Source organism: Armigeres subalbatus, chromosome 1 (assembly GCF_024139115.2).
Source record: "Armigeres subalbatus isolate Guangzhou_Male chromosome 1, GZ_Asu_2, whole genome shotgun sequence".
Classification (NCBI taxonomy): domain Eukaryota; kingdom Metazoa; phylum Arthropoda; class Insecta; order Diptera; family Culicidae; genus Armigeres; species Armigeres subalbatus.
This window is the reverse complement of record NC_085139.1, coordinates 157,331,980-157,357,697: the sequence shown is the minus strand read 5'-3', so window position 1 is coordinate 157,357,697 and position 25,718 is coordinate 157,331,980. Positions and strand designations below refer to the sequence as shown.

Here is a 25,718-nt window from a genome sequence, read left to right as displayed (position 1 = left end):
TCATTCGTTCATTCATTCATTCGTTCGTTCGTTCATTCGTTCGTTCGTTCATTCGTTCGTTCATTCATTCGTTCATTCGTTCGTTCATTCATTCGTTCATTCATTCATTCATTCATTCATTCATTCGTTCATTCATTCATTCATTCATTCATTCATTCATTCATTCATTCATTCATTCGTTCATTCATTCATTCATTCATTCATTCATTCATTCATTTATTCATTCGTTCATTCATTCATTCATTCATTCATTCATTCATTCATTCATTCATTCATTCATTCATTCATTCATTCATTCATTCATTCATTCATTCATTCGTTCATTCATTCATTCATTCATTCATTCGTTCATTCATTCATTCATTCATTCATTCATTCATTCATTCATTCATTCATTCATTCATCCATTCATTCGTTCATTCATTCATTCATTCATTCATTCGTTCATTCATTCATTCATTCATTCATTCGTTCATTCATTCATTCATTCATTCATTCATTCATTCATTCATTCGTTCGTTCATTCATTCATTCATTCATTCATTCATTCATTCATTCATTCATTCATTCATTCATTCATTCATTCATTCATTCATTCATTCATTCATTCATTCATTCATTCATTCATTCATTCATTCATTCATTCATTCATTCATTCATTCATTCGTTCATTCATTCGTTCATTCATTCATTCATTCATTCATTCATTCATTCATTCATTCATTCATTCATTCATTCATTCATTCATTCATTCATTCATTCATTCATTCATTCATTCATTCATTCATTCATTCATTCATTCATTCATTCATTCATTCATTCATTCGTTCATTCATTCATTCATTCATTCATTCATTCATTCATTCATTCATTCATTCATTCCTTCATTCATTCATTCATTCATTCATTCATTCATTCATTCATTCATTCATTCATTCATTCATTCATTCATTCATTCATTCATTCATTCATTCATTCATTCATTCATTCGTTCATTCATTCATTCATTCATTCGTTCATTCGTTCGTTCGTTCGTTCGTTCGTTCGTTCGTTCGTTCGTTCGTTCGTTCGTTCGTTCGTTCGTTCGTTCGTTCGTTCGTTCATTCGTTCGTTCGTTCGTTCGTTCGTTCGTTCGTTCGTTCGTTCGTTCGTTCGTTCGTTCGTTCGTTCGTTCGTTCGTTCGTTCGTTCGTTCGTTCGTTCGTTCGTTCGTTCGTTCGTTCGTTCGTTCGTTCGTTCGTTCGTTCGTTCGTTCGTTCGTTCGTTCGTTCGTTCGTTCGTTCGTTCGTTCGTTCGTTCGTTCGTTCGTTCGTTCGTTCGTTCGTTGTCTGACTACCCTACAAATATTTTCCTCTTTAAAAGGACGTGGACAAAACCACAAAAACGCATCTTCATGGCTATAAGTGGGGAGAATATGCGGATAAAAATAACAAGAATCACAATAAGGAAAGAACCAGTGACGGGAAATGTCAAAAAAATGTCGTGGGATTGCAAACACTAATTAACTAATAACTTTTTTCAGAAGTTATTAACAATTCGAAATTTTTTTTAAACATTCAATGTTTAAAAGATCCTAGAACTTTGTCGAACAGATCATTGTTCTAAATACGAAGGCTAAGCCATGAGAGCGAAATTAAAAAAATGTCACGGAATGTCATTTGACACTAATTCGGCTCTCATATCAGATTTAGAGAAATTACCTATTAGAAAAAGTTCTAGGGTCTTTTGAGGGCTACATGTATATATAATAAACATAATTGTAAATAATGTGTGGAAAAAATTATTAGCAAATTACTCCCATGACATCGAAATGACATTTCCCGTCACTGGAAAGAACGATTATAAAATGTAATTTTAATTATTTCCATGAATATGATTGGCTCTTTAGAATAAATGTCAAATCTAATCAATTCTTTTTGATCGAAATTGAGTAGCCTCACACCTTGGGAATCTTGCCCATTGACTTTATTCCCTTCTTCTTCTTCTTCTTCTTCTTCTTCTTCTTCTTCTTCTTATTGACATTACATCCCCACACTGGGACAGAGCCGCCTCGCAGCTTAGTGTTCATTAAGCACTTCCACAGTTATTAACTACAAGGTTTCTAAGCCTGGTTACCATTTTTGCATTCGTATATCATGAGGCTAACACGATGATACTTTTATGCCCAGGGAAGACGAGAGAATTTCCAATCCGAAATTTGTCTAGACCGGCACCGGGAATCGAACCCAGCCACCCTCAGCATGGTCTTGCTTTGTAGCCGCGCGTCTTACCGTACGGCTAAGGAGGGCCCCAACTTTATTCCCATGTGCTCCAAAAAAAGCGGGACTCCTGGCCAATTTATAGTCTGGTTTACTGCTCGGACTCTCGGAGTTTTCGCCGGATCGTATTTTACATTGGGCCGAATTTCTAATTTTTCATAATGGAACCTCATAAATTCCGTCCACAAACGAAATTTGCCGAAAAGCTCCTGATGTATAAACTAGCCTTAAAGTACGTGAGGACCTTAAATCTAGCCTTTAATCCGACCAAAGTTTCCCTCGGTTTGAATCTGCCTTATACTATATTTTGTTTAGTTGATTTATAAATTATGTTTTCATGCCGTCGTTTTTTTTACAGTGGAAGATTTCGAAATATTCAGAACTATGTAGAAAGGCTTTGAATGATCCCTCATGTTTTGATAAGAATCAAACGATTTAAAAATATGTGCTAAAGCAGATTTGAAAAAAAATAACGTGCTTCGGAAGATTCAAAAAGAATCATCGAAAATGAACTTAATCTGAAAATAAGAATGTCTGCCCCTGCGCTTCATTTTATTGACGTTGAAGCATGACCTGATTTTCAGGAAATACTTGCCTACCAAGTTACTAATTCCTCTCAATCCAAATTTTAATGCCTCCGGAATAAGCAGAAAAAAAATCATGGAAAAATGTAAATGAAACTGTATGAAAAAATCTCTCATAAACTGTTGAAAATGTTAAGAAAAGTCGGAAATCAATGCACAACGTAGATAGCATTCTTTTGAAAGCAACACTAATAACATAACATCTAAAACTTTTTTAATGGGTTTCGTCCACTTTCTTTGTTGAGAGATGAGCCAGCAGAGAGCTGCAAATTTTATTTGATTTTAGCTTTCTGCATAAAATTTTGAATATAATTAGCTCTTTAGAAGTATCAATGAAAACACGGGACAAGCTCAGGATTTTTTTTAGATTACGACGGGACATTACTATTAGGTCATAAAACAGGACTGTTCCGTTAAATACGGTACGTATGATATAAAGTTACTAAAAAATAGGCTGAGTTAAACATTTATTGCATAACATGATATTCAATCGTACATTCCAAGAATACAACCAATTATGAAGTATTTGTAGTTAGAGTGATTTCACTCAAAGTACGTTACAGAATCAAGGCACTGTTCATTTATTGTGCGAACTCACACTCGCGAGTGGTGCATCATTTTGCAACTTTCTTGATAGGATGTATTGGATGGTCCATTCCGGTGAGGTCTGGGGGATTTTTCTCGAATTCGGCAATTTCAGCCATTCCCTCCGCGGAAATGGCCCACAGTTCAGGATATTGCTGTTTGAAGTTCTCATACCAAGCCTGCACCAGTGGGTACTTATCGGTGTTAAAGTCGATTCCTTCCAGACACATCACCGACGTGACCAGCGGGAAGTCCGCAATCGTGAGATGATCTCCCGCCGCAAACTTGGTTCCCGTACGACTCAAGTAGGTCTCGAACGCACCCAGGGCAATGTGCAACTTTTTCAATCCCAACGGAGTGCGCTGGTAGTCGAAGAAAATCGGCGCCATCACATAGGCCGATATCTGCGGATACAAAAACGATAGATTGAAGCACAGGCGCTGATTGACCACCGCTCGTTCCTTCGGATCCTTCGGATAAAGGGGGCTGTTCGGGGCATATTTGTCACACAGATATTGCAGAATGGCATTGCTCTCGCTTAAGTAGAATCCATTGTCATCGAGAACTGGGATCTCCTTCTGCGGATTCATCTGTAAATGATCGAAAGGAATTAATTTAGCCAGCGAATTTGCAGCAATTTTGACAGACCTTAGCGTAATCCTCCGTCATGTGTTCCCCTTTGCCAAAGTCTACGGGAATATGTTCATGAGCAATGTCCAAGGCTTTGAGTGCCATTCGGACCGCTAACGACGGTGGTCCATCCGATACGGCATATATTTTCATCTTGAATAAAAAAAAATGCTGAAACGACGATAAAAAGTTGTTGGCAAATTAGTCATACTCGTCAGAATTCAGTTATACCATTCAGGGTCGACATAAATATGCGCAACAAAATCAGTCTAAGATTGTATGGCTTTTTTTGCACATAATCTTGTGAAAATGAAATACTATCTTCTTTGGATCCCATTAGCATCGTAAATTAATAAGAATCTAGCCACGTATTTGAACATATGCAAAAATGCATCAACTCGCCCACTTCCGATTCCCTTTCGAATTCCAATGATTGAAACCGGTTTATGTATAAATTAAATTGTAAAACTCCGACTTACCTTTTTACGTGAATATTGCTCGAGCTTCAAAGAGATACTGATTAAATACAGACTGTGCTTATAGGTGAGATGTACTATACAGTAACTTATCTCAGCCTCTGCATCATGCGACTAAGTAAAGCAATCAACCAATACACAGCCGCGTGAAGCCGGCATTCTCTCTATGCTTCCATCCACGCTGTTTTGCATTATGTTCCATTCTCTGGCACAGAACCTATACTCTGAAGCATTGCTAAACAGCAACGGTTCTCAACCTTTCTCAACCTCTGTTACGGTTGGTTTTATTTTGTTCGAATAGTTATAAATATTCGATCTAGGTCTGCATCGTTTGTGCTATATTGTGTCTATTTTATTTGTTGATTCTGTGTCTGGACTCAAGAGGAAAGCCTGAAAGTAGGCAATAAAATGTTTAGTTGTGACTTGTCCCAAGTTTGTTCCAGACACAGACATCGAATCGTTGATGCCAAATGGCATTAATTGATTCGAGGTGCCAAAAGATGTTTTAGTTACAAGATAAAGTTTGTCGCTGTCGTCGCTGTCCGGAACATCTTTTCCGGCAATGATAGGGGAGCTAAATGCAGGGCTGGTAGCAAGTCACTTTTTAGTGACTTGGTCACTATTTTGAGCCTAGTCACTAAAAAGTCACTATTGGCATCCAAAAGTCACTAAAGTCACTATTTTTTGGAAAATGGTCACTAAAGTCACTATTTTCGCACCACCGTTTGTAAAAAAAGTTCAAAATAAAAATCATTTGTACCTACTATTAATTATCATCAACCAAATCAAATGTAAATCGCTATTCTCGCGGATTTGATGCGGATTTACATAACAGTTGAGGCTTCGCGCGGATTTAGTTTTGGGTGGAAATTTAATAAATAAGGAGCGTAGGGTTTTGTTTTCGATAGCAAAATGTCGTTGAGAGGGACTCCACATTTGAAGTATAGCATAGGTAAGCTTAGAACCCAATTTTTTGATATTTCCAAGCCATTATTGAATGCATTATACTCTTGAGTACTCGTTTAACAAGCATTATAAGGGTAAGAACTTCACTTGTTGTCATTTTCATCGTCTCTGAATATCCATTTTTTCGTCACGTTATTTTGACATAATTCCGAGATATTTCTTAGTTTCTGATTGATAAACCCTTTAAGAACGGACCACACAGCATGATATTGTCGGCGTAGCACCACATTAGAATTCGGACATCGGGACTTCCGAACCGAACTTTCTTCCGAAGTTTTATCTGTCAAACTAATTGATGCGTTGTTTAGCGCATCTTTAGGCGAATCCAGCGCACTACTTCCTATGTTGGGTAAGTTGCCTGTATCTAGTGAAAAATCCACCTTCGTTATAAAAAGCTTCCTAACTTTGTTTCTCTTAGATGAGCTTTCACTGTAATTTCTGTAAATTCCGTAAAAATTGAATTTGGGAAATAATTTTCGGAAGGTTTTTCTTAGGAATTCACCAAACAATATCTACAGGTATTCTCAAAAAGATTTCTTCCGGAATTCATGAAAATATCCGCTTGTATTTGAAGGAGATTTTTGCCTTTCTCGTATTTTTTTCAGGAATTCGCGGAAAAGTTTTTATAGTTATTGACGTGCAGTTTCCGCGGAAATTCCTGAAAGACAGCAGGAATGTCTACAAAATATTCTGCCTTGAATTTATGGTATGAATGAATTTCCGGAAGTTTTTGTGCTGACATTCGCCATCGGATTTCTGTTGGAATTTCCGTTTGAACTCCTGGAGAAAGATTTTACAAGGATTGAAGTATTTTCTGCACAATTTCGGTCATCTAATTTCGGAGTCTATAAGGTTCAGACAGACAGAAATTCATTTTTATGTATATAGATGTATATAGATTCTGTGTCTGGACTCAAGAAAAAAGCCTGAAAGTAGGCAATAGAATGTTTAGTTGTGACTTGTCCCAAGTTTGTTCCAGACACAGACATCGAATCGTTGATGCCAAATGACATTAATTGATTCGAGGTCCCCAAATAGGATAAGAATCCTATACAAAGGCTCAGCTATGAATACAGCAAACTAATTGCTGTAGACAAAAAGCGCAATACGCAATAAAAATATATTTGCGGGATTTGGCTGATGGACCAAAGTCTCATATGAAACCTCATCATTTCCCGTAGTGGGCACCACCTAGCCGTCTCTCTCAGGGCACAAGGAGAGAGGGCATTATTTTAATTTGTTATTTGTTTCATGTTGCTTGAGCATCTTTATGTTGTTGTAAAATAAATTTGTTATTTGTTACACCTCAGCATCGCATTCCTCTTTCAATTGGTAAGTGAAGTGCAAAGGTTGCACCTTTTGGGCCCTCCTTAGCCGTACGGTAAGACGCACGGCTACAAAGTAAGACCATGCTGAGGGTGGCTGGGTTCGATTCCCGGTGCCGGTCTAGGCAATTTTCGGATTGGAAATTGTCTCGACTTCCCTGAGCATAAAAGTATCATCGTGTTAACTTAGAACTTTTGTTCCACATCTCGATACCGTGTATATTACATCTCTTCAAAACGATCTGGATGTCAAAATATTTTAATAGGGGAGAATGTTCCCAAACCGACCCCCTAAACGGCAAAGGCCATGAAATTGCGAAAAATGATTTTTTGGCTAAGTTTCGTAGTATACATTGTAGCAGGAACATTATTCTATATTTCTGAGTCTTTATTGTGGGTGCAGCTGTGGAAAGTTAGAAGATACAGAGGGTAAAGTGAAAGTATACGTTTTCGGCATTCTTAAAAATGGTGGTCCGAAACCGACCCCCACTAAACTGACCTACATTTCGCACACAAATAGTTTGAGTAATGACAAACGATAGTGCAGACAGATTAGCCGACAGTGCCATCTGCGAGAAACACCGGATAATCGATACACTCGCCCCACAATTATGGAACACTTTTGCCAAAAAGTAATAATTTCACAATAAAATTCACTATTTCCAATAAAAAATGAATTTCTATCAGAAATATTAGATATCTAACTAGCAACCCATCATAATTTTGGCTGCTTTAAATGCTTAACCGTTCATCACGCGCGCGATCCTGAATCGCTTATGCAGGCTCGTTTTGTGTATCGCTAGCGATTTTTTTTCACCGGGGTTGTACAAAAAACAACAGCGCGTCTGCTCGAATGTAAAAAAGCTTTAAATTTGATTTATTCGAAAAAAATTGAATTAATCAGTGTTCCATAATTGTGACCACGACAAAATGTTCTCACAGTTATGGAACAGTTTAGTATTTCCTGTATAAATCGCTTCTTAATCATTTTTTTGTGTCGACATTAAGGGTATTAAGCCACCCGGAGTGGACCTGGAAAGCACCTGTCTGGCGTACTGGGGTCGTGGGATCAAAGCCCACCGAAGGGGCGGTTACCCTCCAATACCTTTTCCGAACTAAATCTATCACATGTTGTACATATGCATAATCGAGTTTCAGACACAATAATTGTAGATAAGTGTTACATTCCGTTGGTCCCCGGATTGTGACCGATGTGGCCGGATTGAATCCGAGTGGGCTAGGAACCCTAAAAATATCATTCCCATCATTGCTTGGAAAATCATGAAGTTTGAGGTGTCGCACGATCTATTTTGCATCAATTTAGAAAATGGCCATTCCGTAGGTCCTCCGGATTGTGGCCGGAATGAATCCGAGGGGGCCAGGAACCCTAAAAATATCATTCTCATCATTGCTTTGTAAAATCATGAAGTTTGAGGTGTCGCACGACCTATTTTGAATCAATTTAGAAAATGGCCATTCCGTTGGTCCCCGGATTGGGACCGATGTGGCCGGATTGAATCCAAGTGGGCCAGGAACCCTAAAAATATCATTCCCATTATTGCTTTGTAAAATCATGAAGTTTGAGGTGTCGCACGACCTATTTCGAATCAATTTAGAAAATGGCCATTCCGTAGGTCCTCCGGATTGTGGCCGGAATGGATCCGAGTGGGTCAGGAACCCTAATATATCATTCCCATCATTGCTTTGTAAAATCATGAAGTTTGAGGTGTCGCACGACCTATTTTGAATCCATTTAGAAAATGCTCATTCCGTTGGTCCCTGGATTGTGACCGATGTGGCCGGATTGAATCCGAGTGGGCTAGGAACCCTAAAAATATCATTCCCATCATTGCTTGGACAATCATGAAGTTTGAGGTGTCGCACGATCTATTTTTCATCAATTTAGAAAATGGCCATTCCGTAGGTCCTCCGGATTGTGGCCGGAATGGATCCGAGTGGGCCAGGAACCCTAAGAATATCATTCTCATTATTGCTTTGTAAAATCATGAAGTTTGAGGTGTCGCACGACCTATTTTGAATCAATTTAGGAAATGGCCATCCCGTAGGTCCTCCGGATTGTGGCCGGATTGAATTCGAGTGGGCTAGGAACCCTAAAAATATCATTCCCATCATTGCTTTGTAAAATCATGAAATTTGAGGTGTCGCACGACCTATTTTGAATCAATTTAGAAAATGGTCATTCCGTAGGTCCCCGGATTGTGACCGATGTGGCCAAAAATATCATTCGCATCATTGCTGTGTAAAATCATGAAGTTTGAGGCACGACCTGTTTTGACTTAAAATTGTAAATGGCCACTTATTCCGGGGACAACTGACCCCAACGGAATCTGGAATAATTCTGGAACCGTACTGCGGATAGCCTCGAAACTAGTATAAATCAAAAATTGGGATCTATCCGGGTGGAATGCAACTTGTTGCGAAAGAATCGGTCAAGAAATGCGATTTTTACAGCAGTTTAGATTTTTGAAAGCCCTTAAAAACAGACGTTGGGGACGGAAAGGTTAATTGCGGACCTGGAGATACGGCGAAATTGTTTTAGTAGCCCATCCCCACACTACCTTAGTTAACCTCGTCAGTTGTCTGTTTGCAGATTTCCGTTTACCCTTGCTCAAGTAAAAAAAAACTCCGTGATTATAACCAGAACTAGTGGAATCGTACAGGGAACCAACAGATTAGACTTGGAACTTGAGATTAGCACTCCATCTTCAATGTACAAATGTACACGTTCCGAAATCTCAACTTTCACGGGGTTAATAACGACGCCGGCCACGTCTTAACGGTCATCGAGGAAAGGGAAGGTATATTAGTGTAACATCCGTTGCTATATTCAATCTTTGAAAGAGCGTCGTGAAACTGCAATGGTTTCATTTATTAACGATATAGTTTCGCAGCGTATTGACTCAACAAACATTTTATCGAAATTAAATTTCTACATACCATCTCGACAACTGCGTCATCGACATACATTTTTAATTAATCACTGCCGTACAAATTATGCAAAATTCGGACCTCTCAATCAGATGATGGCTATCTATAATCAACACTGCGAAACTATTGACTTTACAATGTCTCGGCAGAACCTAAAAAATATTTTGTCACAATTCGAAACCTACACATCTAAATTTACATTAAATCGCAAATTTAAACACTACTTAACCAAACTATTTTTATTTTTATACACTATAATACCGTATTTATGGCATTAAGAAAATAAAGAAAAACATGTATATAGAGACCGACGAATCTTGAAAAGCAGGCCAAGTCACAGTTGGAATGTAAAGTCATTGAAGAAGAAGAAAAGAAGAACATGTCCATCTTAACTAGGCGTTCTTTAATTTGAAGTTATTTGCTGAGAATTTATGAGACTGTGTATTGAAAATTTTGTAGACCAGTTTGGGAGTTTCTTCTTTCTCTTGATCTGTCTTTTAGTCTTGCGAGGCTCTGAATGCAGATTTGCTGTAGTTTTTTTATAATCTGGCATGAAAACTTTTAAAATTAAAAGCTTACAAAAACGGATTCTACACGCTGTTGTGCAAAATTAAACCGAAACTAATACAAACTAAATTGGATCATAGATTGAGGTCACCCAGAACTCCTGTTACCAGCTTCTACCTTCTTATCTATAGGCTTAGATTGCACGCCAAGTTTGTAAACGATTCCAATTAGATCAATTCATCACCTATCAAACGGGTAATACACACTTGTTTGCAAAGTATTTCAACTTTGACAAGTGAGCAGAGCACGTCGTTGTGATAAGATCCGACCGCCGTCTGAGGCTACCTTCATGTAGGCATATACCACGCATCAATTCATCATCAACGATCGATTGTCTATCTATACGCGGGAGAAGTGAATAAAAAAACTAGCGCTATCAACCCGAAGATACGGTGTTCCGTTCCTTCTCGGATGGGGTGTCCACGGTTTGATGTATTCATAAAATCGCTTTCGAAATGCCGGGCCGACTGCGTTATCAGATGAGGTGATAAAACGGTCATTAAATAAATTCATCTTTGCACTAAGTGAGCTGTCGAGACGCTGTCAATGAGCGGCCTCCATCGAAGTCGGGTATTCCAGAAGCAATCAATTTGAATGACGCGTTTTCATCTTCACCGATCGGTCAATGTTGCGGCGGGAGCTACTCTACTTAGGCTACTATTTATTTAAGGTAATGGAAATGTGGCATGAATATATTCCCGACTAGAATATATTCGTACCATGTCACGTTTTTTGGTTCAACGGTTTTCGATATAGATTCTGTTATAAATTATGTTCCATTAGTAGCTAAAATAACAAAATTATATCAAAACAAATTAATGAAACATATTCTGTAATATTTTGTAGAAAATACTTATTCCAAAGGAATCGCAGGTTTTTTACGCGGTTGGTTGTTGTTATGTTGGTTGGTTGTGTTATTTGTTATATTTGTCCTATTTGTCTTTCTATCTTTTTTTTCTTATTTGTTTTATTTGTATTATGTGTCTTATTGTTCTTATCCGTCATATTTGTCTTATTTATCTTTTTTGTCTTATTTGCCTCATTTGGTCGGGTTTCAGCGAAACTGCACTGGCTTTTTGACTGACTTGTGATATTTTGTTCGTAGAAAGAAAACTGACAGTAATTCATACCATTTCATTCGTACATTTGCTGTTGGATATCCTCAGTTATAAGGTAGAATACGAATACGATTTGTGATCAATTGGATCTGCTGCACGAAAATCTATGCAAGACAATGAGTCATTTTTCATTGCGATTTGGCTCAACCCCGACCATTTATTTGTCGTATTTGCCTTATTTGTCTTATCTACCTTATTCGTCTTGTTTGTCTTATTTGTTTTATTTGTCTTATTTGTTTTATTTATCTTATTTGTCTTTTGAATTTCACATCCTTGCTCCACCAGCATCACAATCAGCAATAGAGGTAAATAATAAACTAGAGGAAGATTGTCGCTGTCGTTGCTGGCGAGGGAGAACGCTGAATGTCAACGAAGGAAAAAATCATTACTTTTTCCTTTGCCATAAGACGAGTTTGTACAGTCCCATTTAATTCCACCACTTAATTGTACCTTGATAGATACGTATTTCGACCTCAACAGTAAGATCGTCTTCAGTGTCTCGTACTTGACTCGACTGACACTCGTACGAGACGACCTTACTGTTGAGGTTGAAATACGTATCAGTCAAGGTACAATTAAGTGGTGGAATTAAATGGGACTGTACAAATTCGTCTTATGACAAGTGAAGAATTCCACTAAAAAGCTCAAAATAATTTTCTTAACATTTCTTTTTGACAGTTGTGTTCTTAACATGTTTGCTAACGAGATCAAAGAAGACCGCAGCGACAATCTTCCTCTATTGGCCTTGACGAAAGCGAGAAAACAAAATGGGGGCCGGCTGATGCTTTTTTATTTCATCCAGCAAGGGATATAGGACGTCAATTTTAAAATGCTTATTAAAGCGTTAAAACACATTTTAGCCTAAAATTGTTCACTTTTTTGGGTTAGAAATTTAATTTACTTTTATATAGGTAACACGAAAGTTGAAATATTTTGATTAAAAAAACATGTGTAGATAAGGAGCCTAACATGTAGTTTTTCAAAATTCTAACCATACGTATTTAAAAGTTTTCAACATATCACTGTTAATAACATTTTAAAAGCATTTTAAAATATACTTCCTATACTTCACCATGTTGAAAAACAGTGATTTCACGCACACGTCCGTCGCCGCTAGATGGCAACAGCGCGGCTGCGTCAAAGCGAATTGTTTATTATTAACGCTTTCGCTCAAAAGTACACGCGGCGCTTCCCACAGGAAACGATGCACCGCGCTTTTTGCTGCCCGTAGGGGAGACTTGATCCCCTTTTCTGATTTCCTATGTATCACAGCCAAAAATAAATAAATATACGTGATTTCCACATGTTGATGTATGACAGTTCTTAAATTATTGTTGATATTGACACACTATCGATTTTTTGGAGTGCTGTTAAAAATCGACTTTTAAAATATTTGGGGGAAATTGATCCCTCTCCAAGAACTTGCTTTGATAAAATTAGAAAGGTGCCCTCAGATTTTTTAAATATTTTTCCGTCAAAATACGCAGATTTTTCGAATTGCTGTGCGTATACATAAACGATTTTTGTTATTGAATTCGACAGCACATGCCGCTTTCTATGATATCTACGCAATGAATAATGTTTCCTCCCAATCCTTCATCAAATCTGTCAAATCTACAAAAAATTAGAGGCCTGAGAATAGATTTATATGTTTTTGATTTTTTTCGCCAAATTTTTGTATGGGAGGTAATAACTTCAAATGTCGTTGTTGATCGAATCTTTGCGATTGTGCGGATTAGGCTAGTCGTTCTCAGAGCACCAGAGCAAGTCGGAATCAATGAACCACTTGTCCTCATATAAGCCATTTGTCGTAGGCTTCATCGTTTGATTTTGTCCCACTGTAGTGTAGTGAGAGATCATTTGTAGCGGATCAAAGGTGGTCATTAAGATGCGTAGAAGTTATCGTTTATATGGCCTTCTTTCAGCTCCTAATAGAGCCGTATCGTATCGGTTCTACCCCATTTCCCCATTTTTAGGTGATGACGTCATCCGGTGTGTTCCAATACGTGCCCAGAACCTTTTCTGTGGCCAGCTTTTCTGAGGGCCGAGGGGAGACCAATGCCGGCTATCGTGTGCACAATCCGGTTCTGTTCGGTAAGGAGAGGGATTCTGTGTTCTCCGGAGGTGAAAGAGGCGGCTTTACGGCCGCCCGCACACGATGGCTAAAATGCTAAAATGTTCGGCACAGGCCGACTCGGATGGTGTAGAGGGTAGCAATCTAAAGGCGGCTCGAACGTATGAGTTGAAGGTCGGCGACTGAGTTTCGATAGGATTCCGGTAGGCGATACATGTAAAATTCAGGTCGTAGAGTAGGCGGCTATCAAAGAAACCAAGGTGTCTTAAATGAAGGTGATTTATTAAGCCAAGCAAGCCAAATCGCCATGTTAAGATGTCTGGCTAGTTTGGTTTGATGCAAACATCAAGCAAACCATGTGACTCATGAACGATTGCATTAAGATCACTCCTGACAGAATTCCATTCGCACTTCCGCGAAGTCAAAGTCAATTGTAAAACTAGAGTTAATCTGGTTCGGATGCTCTCCAAACCTCACCGAACGAATTACAGGATGCTTCAGTTAAAGATCGGGCAAGCTATCATTCAAGGTATCTAAACCACTAGGTACAGCGATCTAAGCAGTCGTTGGACGCGCGGTGTGGTAAGTAGTGGGGAAAGCAAAAAATGACAGCTGCCGAGTTGACTGGCTAGCAAGTTTGTGTACTGTATTCTACCACGTTTCGGTTTCCATGGGGTTGTTATGAATGCTTAAGGTCACTCCTGACAGAATCCAAGTTTCAAAGTGCTCGCGTTTTCGGGGGCACACCACTCGATGCGGAAGCAACGCACAACTGTCATTTTTAATTTTTCACGCATGCTGCGACGCAGCAAAGCTGAATCAACAAAATGACAGTTGTCCACCTGCTCTCTGTATCAGTGGGTGTGCCAACACTAGCTTCTGAAAACATGAACAGTGAAACTTTAACTGAAATACTGAAATAGAAAGCTCCGATCAATGGACACTCCAAGAGCTTTTACGATTTTTTTTTGTTGGGGATGGGATGCTCACTTGGCTCGAACAGCTGTCAATATCACCGCCAGAACGTAACCCTGGGATACCCTAGTCTCCTCTGAGAAAGGCATCCAACCCTAAGTTCCGATTAGGCCTTGAAGCGCCCGGTGAGGAAAACCTGGACAAAAGTAAGGATGTTGCCTTCCAATTCTCTTAACTGTTGAAGGACGAAGGGTGCCCAAGCCCTGTTGAAGCCCTTTGATATATCTAGATATACCAGATCGCCATGTTTGACCTGGTTGTAGGCTTCCTGCAAAACGTCTTCCAAGTTTGCAAAGTATGTGCCCGTAACGTACCCTGGGTGGAGCGCGTACTGTCAGAATCCGAGTCTACCTTCTGCTTCTAGTTTGTCACGCAGCCGCTGTGCCGGTTCACCAACCTCTCAACGATTTTGGATACACAAAAGGTCAGCAGGATGACTAAACTTTTTCATCACACATCCGGGTGGGTTTGATCATAGATCATGTTTGGTTAAACAACTCTAGGAACCGGATCTTGATGAGACGTGATAGGTTTTTGAGCATAGGTTATGCATTCTCGTCAGGACCAGAGGACTTCCCATTGCTGTTGGAAAGGGTGAATGACAGCTCGGCGACAGAAAACGGTAGAATGAAGCCTGAATGTTGTAAGTCCGTGGGGACCTGAAAGGTTGTGAGGGACGACGTGCTAACAGTGATTGTCCGCTATGGGAATCGATTGAGTAGTCGTTTACCGACGCTAGTTCGGTAAACACGCTTGAGGAGTCGGCTACCTCGGGTGGATCGGTAAGGAGGGACGATTGTCTCCTATTACTACGCATGTTGACTTTCCCCCAGAGTTCTTCAGCGGATTGAGCCGGTTTGTCTGAATCGATGAAGTTCTCCCACAATTTCCCCTTAGATTCGAGTCTTTAGTTTCTTTCTAATTTGATTAATGTTGATATTTATTGTTTTCTACCCCTTCGAAAAATACTATGTAGAACACACTTTTTATTAAAAAATTGTAACGGCATATTTTTTTACAAAACGCTGGAGACACAAAAAATCACAAGCATTATTGATGAAGGCTCCTTCAACGAGTATCATATCTCGAATAATCGAGTAATTGATTTGCTTTGTACCGATAACAGGTGAAAAATTTTGAAAATTTAACTGCCACAGTCAATTTGAATGGAGATGAACCAGCCTTGCGTAAAAATTCCAGTAAATAATTAATAAAGAAAAGTTTTATTTGAGATTTTACACATTATAATCACATTATGACGACGCAATATTATAGAATTCTGAAACTCCCGCTATAAAAAGGGTCGCAAATCATTTACATTAGCGCTGACCTGATAAGCTATTTTGCTGGAATATTGAGGCCACTTGGAACAAGCCAAATCACTGCCGTAATCTTGCAGCTAGGCAAGCACACCCAGCTTGATGGGCTGAAAACAACTTCCTCCTCAACAAATCGCTCAATAAATAATCTAGATGATGATGATGGAGCTGCCTGATTTGACGCAATCGAAAAGCCGATACACCCTAAATAAGTCGGGCGGAGGGTAATGCATGCGGTCACCTGGAAATCACAAAACAGCGCACTCGCTGGCTATATCAATATTGGATGATCAATTAAGAACGGGTGGAATGTCATGTACATGGGCCGATATCAACGGGGTTTCGAAAAACCTATCAAATCTATTCGTTTCGAACGACTCTATTCAGTATAGCGTGAATTTTGCGTTATCACCTGAGTCGAAATAATGAATAAACGTTGTAAAGAGTGTTAGGAGAAGGAATGAGCAATCGACTGTGATTAATTGCCTGATGATGTTTCCACGGAAAAAAGCAAGGTGCAGTGCCGCAGGTATTGACCGTAAAGTCCCGCTTATCAAAATTTATCAAATTCACGTACGTTGTTGGTAGCTAACCAAAGGTCGTCTCGCCAATTTGTCAGACCAAGCGGAGTCTCGGAGTGAAGTAAGACGACACCGTGTCTGTACGCGTGAGAAGTTGAATAATTTATTTGAATTACTGTGCCTATAGATAAAATTTAAACTAAATAACATTGATTGGAGACGTTCCCCCGTCCTCATAGCTGCTGTCCTCCTCGCCTTCGCTTGAGGTTTCGTGTTCCGAGTAGTTTTCGGAGCTTTTGCAATCGTACGGTTCAGCGGGTCTGTTATTCGAGGTTGCACGATAATCATTCGAGTATTTGGCCATCGGATCGGCGGGTGAACTGGCGGATGATGTGACGGTGGCCGGGTGTGGTGCCTTATGTGCACCTCCATCCGGTCCCAAATCGACGGGTGAATCTGACGTGTGACCCCCGTTGTTGGCACGTCTCCATTTGGCTCGTCGGTTCTGGAACCATGTTTTAACCTGGGTGGATGAGATGAACTGTTAGTGTTGTTGTTGCAAGAGATGTGGATTAGACCATACAAAAAAAGTTTGTATTTGCATCTAATTTACCTGTCGATCACTTAGTTTCAGCTGGACGGCCAGATGCCTCCGGTCCTCTGGAGAGAGATACTTGTGATTGGCAAATCGTCGCTCAAGGCTTTGTGTCTGCTGAGGCGTGAAGCGTACCTGACCGCCTTTGCGTTTGGAGCCACACGGAGGAATTAAGTAGCTGTAATGTGGAGGATAGAACGGAAATAACCGTGGGGAGGCTGGAAGAGGAATGAGAGAAAAAAGAAAATTAATGTTTGGCGTATTTACGAGTCAATATGTATTTTCATTTATATACGTTGCGCTATCGTATTTAGTGTTGTACAGCATAGTACATCGTTACTTCATATATGGATAGAATATGCTGATTTTTAAGCAACCACCTTTGGGGATATTTATCCAAATATTTCCTAAGTCTGATAATGCGTGCTGTTCTTAAGTTCTTGTACATCCATACTAATTTTGATGTAAGGATGATTGCCAAAATTTTTAGGAACCTTCGAACAACTCTTATTTGTGTGGAATGATTTGCAATGATCTCATATACAATTTTGCGGAGATATGATAAAACTGATTGATTGAAATTATTTATTCCGCCTAAGGTCGAAGTGGCCTGTGCAGTACATAAGGCTCGGTCCATGGCTACACGTCGCCAACCACGCAGTCTACGGAGGGTCCGCAAGTAATCTTCCACCTAATCGATCCACCTTGCCCGCTGCGCACCTCGCCTTCTTGTGCCCGTCGGATCGTTGTCAAGAACCATTTTCACCGGGTTACTGTCCGAAATCCTTGCTACGTGCCCGGCCCACTGCAGTCGTCCGGTTTCAACGATGGATGGTTCTCCCAACAGCTGATGTAACTTGTGGTTCTTTCGCCTCCTCCACGTACCGTCCGCCATCTGCACCCACCATAGATGGTACGCAGCACTTTCCTTTTGAAAACTCCAAGTGCGCGTTGATCCTCCACAAGCATCGTCCAGGTCTCGTGTCCGTAGAGGATCACGGTCTAATGAGCGTTTTGTAGATTGTCAGTTTAGCACAGCGGCGAACTCTATTCGATCGGAGCGTCTTGCGGAGTCCAAAGTACATACGATTTCCAGCCACTATGCGTCTCCAAATTTCTCTGCTGGTATCATTTTCGACAGTCACCAGTGAGCCCAAGTACACACATTCTTGTACTACCTCGATTTCGTCACCACCGATCCAAACTCACGGTGAGTGGCTCACATTTGGGCTTATTCTACGAGTGGAGTGACGTGAGATTGCTCGAATGACGTGAGAAGAGTCGTATGGCCCCATTTGAATAACATGGTGACATCACGTGAGAATAGCTAAAATCGACTCACCTCACGTCACTCGACTCGTAGAATAAGCCCAAATATTTTTTCTTGAGCCTCTTCCTATCATGTACTTCGTCTTCGACGTGTTGATGACTAGTCCGATACGCTTAGCTTCCCTCTTCAATCTGATGTAGGCTTCCTCCATCTTCTCAAAATTACGTGCCATAATATCTATGTCGTCGGCAAAGCCATATAGCTGGACGGACTAATTGTACCACTCGTGTTAATCTCTGCTCTTCGTATTACCCCTTCCAAAGCGATGTTGAATAGCAGACACGAAAGACCATCACCTTGCCATAATCCTTTGCGCATTTCAATGGGACTCGAGAATACCTCTGAAACTCGAACTATACGCAAATCACCCGATCCATCGTCGCCTTGATCAACCGTGTCAGTTTATCCGGAAATCCGTGATCGTGCATTAGCTGTCATAGCTGGTCTTGATTGATTGTATAATATGCGGCTTTGAAGTCGACGAATAGATGATGTGTGGGCACGTTGTATTCGCGGCGTTTATGCAATGCTTGGCGAATGGCGAACACCTGGTCCGTGGTGGAGCGTTCGCCCATAAAACCCGCCTGGTACTCTCTTGCAATTGGTGTTAGTCGACGGCATAAAATTTGGGAGAGTACCTTGTAGGCAGCGTTCAGCAATGTGATTGCGCGGTAGTTGCTACAATCCAGTTTATCACCCTTTTTATAGATGGGACACACGACACCTTCCATTATGATCACCATAAATTGCGAATTGAATATTTCAATAGCATACATTTGGTTGTGGTAGGTGGTACGCCCGCGGGTGACGGGAATGTTTTATTCGTGCGATCTGCGTTGAGGGTCGTACACTAATAACGTATGCATTTTTTACTGGGTTTTTCAAACGTCTTCCTTGTAAGATTTTTCCCAAAAAAAAATATTTTTTGTTTATATGGAGAGTAAGAAAATGACAGACCGATAGGTTACTATAATAGCTTGCGATCGACGGGTGGTGAGGTTACCACCCTTGAAGTCGATGTTGTGTTATAACGTGGAGTGCGTTAGCATAGGCGTGAGCGTTCTCAATAGTCCTCCCCTGGTGTATTGTTTAATTGCGGGCCGGGGGAATACGGACTGGCAAAAGGGATTTGGTCTTAGTAGGTCGGGTGAGCCCATCCCCACATTACCTAAGTTAACCTCCTTAGGGGTATGTTTGCAGATTTACAGAATTTTGGCCAAAATCGGTTCTCTTTCATAGCTCCAACAAAGTACAACAAACTGACTAGAAATCTCCAAGAAATGAATAACTATACTTCTTTCAAAACTAACATCAAAAGTTTCTTAAAAAAATGAAATTCCTCAACTTATAATTTAGTATACCATCACTTCACAATTAAGATCACTATGTAAAATACAAATCGAGGGCGAACGAGGCACGATATAAACAGGCGCGGAACAGACAAAACTCGATTTTCCGGAGCAAAAAGCGCCAGCAGGAAGATCGAGACCGTGAAGAAACGGAGCAACTGTACCGTGCTAATAACACACGAAAGTTCTATGAGAAGTTAAACCGTTCACGTAAGGGCCACGTGCCACAGCCTGATATGTGTAAGGACATAAACGGGAACCTTCTTACGAACGAGCGTGAGGTGATCCAAAGGTGGCGGCAGCACTACGAAGAACACCTGAATGGCGATGTGGCAGACGAAGATGGCGGTATGGTGATGGACCTGGGAGAACGCGCGCAGGACATAATTCTACCGGCTCCGGATCTCCAGGAAATCCAGGAGGAGATTGGCCGGCTGAAGAACAACAAAGCCCCTGGGGTTGACCAACTACCAGGAGAGCTATTTAAACACGGTGGTGAGGCACTGGCTAGAGCGCTGCACTGGGTCATTACCAAGATTTGGGAGGAGGAAGTTTTGCCGCAGGAGTGGATGGAAGGTGTCGTGTGTCCCATCTACAAAAGGGCGATAAGCTGGATTGTAGCAACTACCGCGCAATCACATTGCTGAACGCTGCCTACAAGGTACTCTCCCAAATTTTATGCCGTCGACTAGCACCAACTGCAAGGGAGTTCGTGGGGCAGTACCAGGCGGGTTTTATGGGCGAACGCTCCACCACGGACCAGGTGTTCGCCATTCGCCAAGTACTGCAGAAATGCCGCGAATACAACGTGCCCACACATCATCTATTCATCGACTTCAAAGCCGCATATGATACAATCGATCGGGACCAGCTATGGCAGCTAATGCACGAACACGGTTTTCCGGATAAACTGACACGGTTGATCAAAGCGACGATGGATCGGGTGATGTGCGTAGTTCGAGTTTCAGGGCATTCTCGAGTCCCTTCGAAACCCGCAGAGGGTTACGGCAAGGTGATGGTCTTTCGTGTTTGCTATTCAACATCGCTTTGGAAGGGTAATACGAAGAGCAGGGATTAACACGAGTGGTACAATTTTCAATAAGTCCGTCCAGCTATTTGGTTTCGCCGACGACATAGATATTATGGCACGTAACTTTGAAAGATGGAGAAGCCTACATCAGACTGAAGAGGGAAGCTAAGCGGATCGGACTAGTCATCAACACGTCGAAGACGAAGTACATGATAGGAAGAGGTTCAAGAGAAGACAATGTGAGCCACCCACCGCGAGTTTGCATCGGTGGTGACGAAATCGAGGTGGTAGAAGAATTTGTGTACTTGGGCTCACTGGTGACTGCCGAAAATGACACCAGCAGAGAAATTCGGAGACGCATAGTGGCTGGAAATCGTACGTACTTTGGACTCCGCAAGACGCTCCGATCGAATAGAGTTCGCCGACGTACCAAACTGACAATCTACAAAACTAGAGTTTCCATTTCCCGGCCATTTTCGTTGTCCCGGGATTCGGGATGAAATTGTTCGTATATCCCGGGAAATCTCGGGATCCCGGGATTTTTCGATGTTTCTAATCTAATCTAATCTAATCTCATACTTGCGCAGCCAATACTTGAAAGCATCCTGGAAAATGACGGTTTTCTAAATTCCGTCATTTTTCTTTTCATACGGCCAGGCCAACTACGCAGTATGTACCGCAGAGATGATTTCTAGATACTGAGCGACTTCAGAATTTGTAAAATCTTCAAGTCGATCCATACCATGAAATCGAGGGGAAAGGAAGAAAGCGTGGACCTCCCGTACCAAACGCTTCCTGTTAGTATAAATAGTAATGAAATATAATAATAATGAATTTTTCGTTGGGAGCGAAGCTATTTAAAAGTTATGAAATGCTCCATTCGGCAAGTGATGGTTGTCGTCGTGTTCAGAATAACTATGTTTACTATAAATTAGAAAAGAAGGATATCATCATTAGTAGACGGTAACGTAAGCTTCTTTCCTCAGTGATAGATGTGATGACAATTCTGGATCCCGGGATTTTTCGATGTTTCCTTAGAAAACTTATTTTTTTTTATTAAAAAACGATTTTATTCAATACTAGCGTAAATACCCAGCTTTGCCCGGGTGTTTATGTTGCAAATGTCACATACTGAACTATTTCCAGCACCGCACTCTAGATCAATTTCCGTGTGATAGTTTTGCTTCCCTCAACAACTGACCCATAATTGTATTCTAATGATTTTTTACCTTTCCCCGTTAAATCCACCAACTTTTTGTATATACAAAATTTGCGAAGCTCAAAACGAATCGATTAGGGGAAAAAATCTTGCAAATCGGTCAACCCGTTCGCGAGTTAAATCGTCAGGAAGGCAATCTCAATTCATTTTTATTATATAGAAGATATAGATTCAGAGGTAAAGTTCATATTTTAGAAAGGCCAGATAATAAAGAGTTCAAAATGGAACACAATTCAATTTTAACTTGAATCGATTCTTTCGAAAAAGAGAGAGAATTGCCGAGAATTTGACAAATTGAGTGCAGCCTGTTGACTAGAGTTAATTTTGATCGAAGCGATACACTCTAGAATTAATGCCTGACACTCTACGGAATCAAGAAAAGTGAGGTGTTTTGTTGGTTGTTTAGTGATATTTGACAATGCCGCATAGGAGTTCTGATAAAAACTACCCAGACAGATGTACATCAATATATGTACGCTTCTACCGCCGACGCACGATGGCCTTTTCTTTGTCAATCCTTCTTATCGGATAAGCAGGGATAAGCAGATGGAGTCGGAGTTCCTCGGCAACATGTTGGGATGCAAGCTCTAAAACAATCTTTGATGCAGAGACCTGCACTACTGCATTCTAGGCGTAGAGTACCTGCACCGAGCAAAAATACTCTCAATATGCTTCGGTTAGACTGAGGAATTTTGTCCTCACTGTTGGACATAAAATAATCGATTAACTGGGTGTTTTGCATCTTCAAAATAGAAGTTTTGTTAATCATACTAAATTAAACAATTAAGACATTAAAAATATTCTCAGATTATTTACTATGAAAAACTAAGACTCTGTAAAAAATTTAATGATTGAAAAATTCGGTGATATTCTCGAATTCCAATTAAATCCACGATTTAAACGCGATTTTGAATATTTGAAGGTAATGCAATGCTTGAAATAGGTTTTGTAATAACAAATTGAGAATATTTGTACTTTTAGTTGTAGTGTACGTTACAGTTAACTCGATAATTATCGATAAAACAACGAGTACTCGATAACGATAACGTTAAATCAACGCTCACTTTATCGTTAACGAAACATTATCGTACAACCGTTATCGTTATCAAAGTTGGCGTTAAATTAACGACGATAATTTATCGATTAACAACCCTGGAACAGATTATGGTTCAGGAGGATTTCGGATTTTAAACATAGTGTCGATGGATTATCTACAGAAACGTAATCGCAGTCCGGGATCCATGTATCGGGCGCATAAGTCTCGTGGCATCGTGGGATTATGCATTGGCTGTGAAAGTCATGGGTAGCGCCGTACATAAATTAGTGGGAGGTTCGAACTTTCGGTAGCTTGCTAGTTGGTCAGTAGGAGTCCAAGCGAAGCTATGGTCAGGAGCTGGTCAGCAAGAACCAAACAAATAAGGCAGAACATCGGGGTCGGATCACTTGTCTGTGCTGGAAAGTTTGTTGAAATTGGATCAAGAATTTTTCTGGAGGCAAGAAGCTCAGGAAGACTGAATCAATGTTGGGCGACGCGAGGAGATTAGCAAGGCGAAAATCGGCTGTTGTACACAATCTCGCTGTAGACGGGAGATGGGTAGGATGCAGGCGCCACATAGATCTAGCTGATCTTGGACTGTAGATACTTGTCGTTTAATTAAAAGAGAGCTGTAGCTGCTGGAAAAAGTATCAGTCAGTGGCCTTCCATTGAGTGGTATAGGGGAATCTAATATTTTTTGTGAAGGTGTAACACTATCCGATATTTTCATGTCTGTTCCTCTCTTACTTATTTAATAATAAGATGATATCGATTCTACATCACAAAGAACCTTGGCTCCGTATGCATACCTGAACCAACCAATAAACGAACTTGGAAAATAAATCATGTCAGATGGGAGGTATAAAAATATGATATGAGTTTATCACCTAAGTTGGGTTTCGCGTTCAAAACAAATAACTTTTGTAAGAAAAATTACACTGTTTGCGAACCGGAAATGAAACAATATTTTTTTCGGGATTTTCGGGATTTCAAAAATAATATCCCGGGAATCGGGAAATCCCGAATTTTCCTAAATCCCGGGATTTTTTGTCCCGGGATGTCCCGGGATGGAAACTCTATACAAAACGCTAATTAGACCGGTAGTCCTCTACGGACACGAGACCTGGACGATGCTCGTGGAGGACCAACGCGCACTTGGAGTTTTCGAAAGGAAAGTGCTGCGTACCATCTATGGTGGGGTGCAGATGGCGGACGGTACGTGGAGGAGGCGAATGAACCACGAATTGCATCAGCTGTTGGGAGAACCATCCATCGTTCACACCGCGAAAATCGGACGACTGCGATGGGCCGGGCACGTAGCCAGAATGTCGGACAGTAACCCGGTGAAAATGGTTCTCGACAACGATCCGACGGGCACAAGAAGGCGAGGTGCGCAGCGGGCAAGGTGGATCGATCAGGTGGAAGATGACTTGCGGACCCTCCGTAGACTGCGTGGTTGGCGACGTGTAGCCATGGACCGAGCCGAATGGAGAAGACTCTTATACACCGCACAGGCCACTTCGGCCTTAGTCTGATTAAATAAATAAATAAATGTAAAATACAATTAATTAATCTTTATTAAATAAATTAGAAATCAAATATAATTACGTTTACTCACTTGGTTTATTAACCTTTTGTCTGTGCTCTGGGGTCAATATGACCCCAGGCCACTTTGAGTGGCTGCCATTTTTTTTAGTTTTCAACCGATTCTCCTAATTTTTGGTAGTTTGGTAAAACTCGCCGAGATCTGTCTCCTAGGTGCAAATTCGCTTGAAAAATCTCGAAAATATTCGCTACAGTGTACTTTTTTCAAAAAACTTACGTTGTCTGTGCTCTGGGGTCAAATTGACCCCAAATTGAAATTGCTATAACTTTTTTAATGTTTGGCCGATTTTAGATTTTTGGGGCTGTTTCGAAAGATAATTTAATCATCTTTCAAATCGTTACCAAAGATTGACTGTAGGTGGGCGGGTTCATCGCGGGGAGGGATTTTCGTAAAAAAGGGTACAAAAACAGTGATTTTTCATGCTTATTTTACTTATATTTGAAAATCCTACCCATTTTGAACTACACCTTTTCAAAAAGGTTATGCAGGAAGGCGTGTGCTTTCACATGAGGCATTGATTAGTTTAGAGCCTGGTTGCCAGGTGGCGGTATATTTAAATTCATTATTTTAGACTACTATAGTAATTCCGATATATGGAATTTTCCTCATTGTAAATATTCTTATCGCACAAATTTGAAATTTGTAAAGATGAAGTCTTTAACAAAGTTTGTCTGGTGGGAATGGACTGTCATGTGACGGATTAAATAATTGGGGAATATACAATTAGGCGGCGCTAGTGTACTTGCAATATTCTTGTATATATGAAATATTACTTTAGCTCGAGATCCCTCATACCTACACCCAAGTTGTATTCGGCAACATTGTTCAGGATGTCCAGGACTACAATTACTTGCGTCACAAGACAGTCCATTCCCACTGGAAGACCTTTGTTCAAGACGCCATTTTAACAAATTTTAAATTTGTGCGATAAGAATATTTACCCTGAGGAGAATTCTATATATCGGAATATCTTGAGTCGTCTAAAATAATGAATTCAAATATATCACCACCTAGCGACCAAGTTCTAAACTTATCAACGCCTCATGCTGAAGCACACGCCTTCCTGCATAATCTTTTTAAAAAAAGGTGCAGTTCAAAATGGGTAGGATTTTCGGATATAAGTAAAATAATCATGAAAAATCACTGTTTTTGTACCCTTGTTCACTAAAACCCCTCCCCGCGATGTACCCGCCCACCAATAGTCAAT

The 25,718-nt window shown here is 40.4% G+C and overlaps 2 protein-coding genes across 4 annotated transcripts in view; both read right to left on the bottom strand.

Annotated features, from left to right (window-relative positions):
* Positions 1-3,291: 3,291 nt before the first annotated feature.
* The window catches only part of LOC134205385 (glutathione S-transferase 1-1), a 197,134-nt gene continuing 174,707 nt past the window's right edge, over positions 3,292-25,718 (bottom strand). The window contains exons 1-3 of one of the 2 annotated variants that reach the window (XM_062680610.1): positions 4,536-4,683; positions 4,075-4,227; positions 3,292-4,016 (exon numbers count right to left, since the gene is read on the bottom strand). In XM_062680610.1, the coding sequence (XP_062536594.1) occupies positions 3,456-4,016; positions 4,075-4,209 (696 nt within the window). In that variant the 5' untranslated portion in view covers positions 4,210-4,227; positions 4,536-4,683 and the 3' untranslated portion in view covers positions 3,292-3,455. Of the gene's footprint in view, positions 4,017-4,074; positions 4,228-4,535; positions 4,684-25,718 lie in introns of those variants that run through there. The other variant, XM_062680611.1, reaches the window with a different exon arrangement.
* LOC134205382 (homeobox protein HEX homolog pha-2) overlaps positions 16,488-25,718 on the bottom strand; it is a 34,840-nt gene continuing 25,609 nt past the window's right edge. For both annotated transcript variants that reach the window (XM_062680605.1, XM_062680606.1), the window contains 2 exons: positions 16,960-17,159; positions 16,488-16,869 (listed from right to left, as the gene is read on the bottom strand). In XM_062680605.1, coding sequence (XP_062536589.1) covers positions 16,546-16,869; positions 16,960-17,159 — 524 coding nt within the window. In that variant the 3' untranslated portion in view covers positions 16,488-16,545. The remainder of the gene's footprint in view (positions 16,870-16,959; positions 17,160-25,718) is intronic.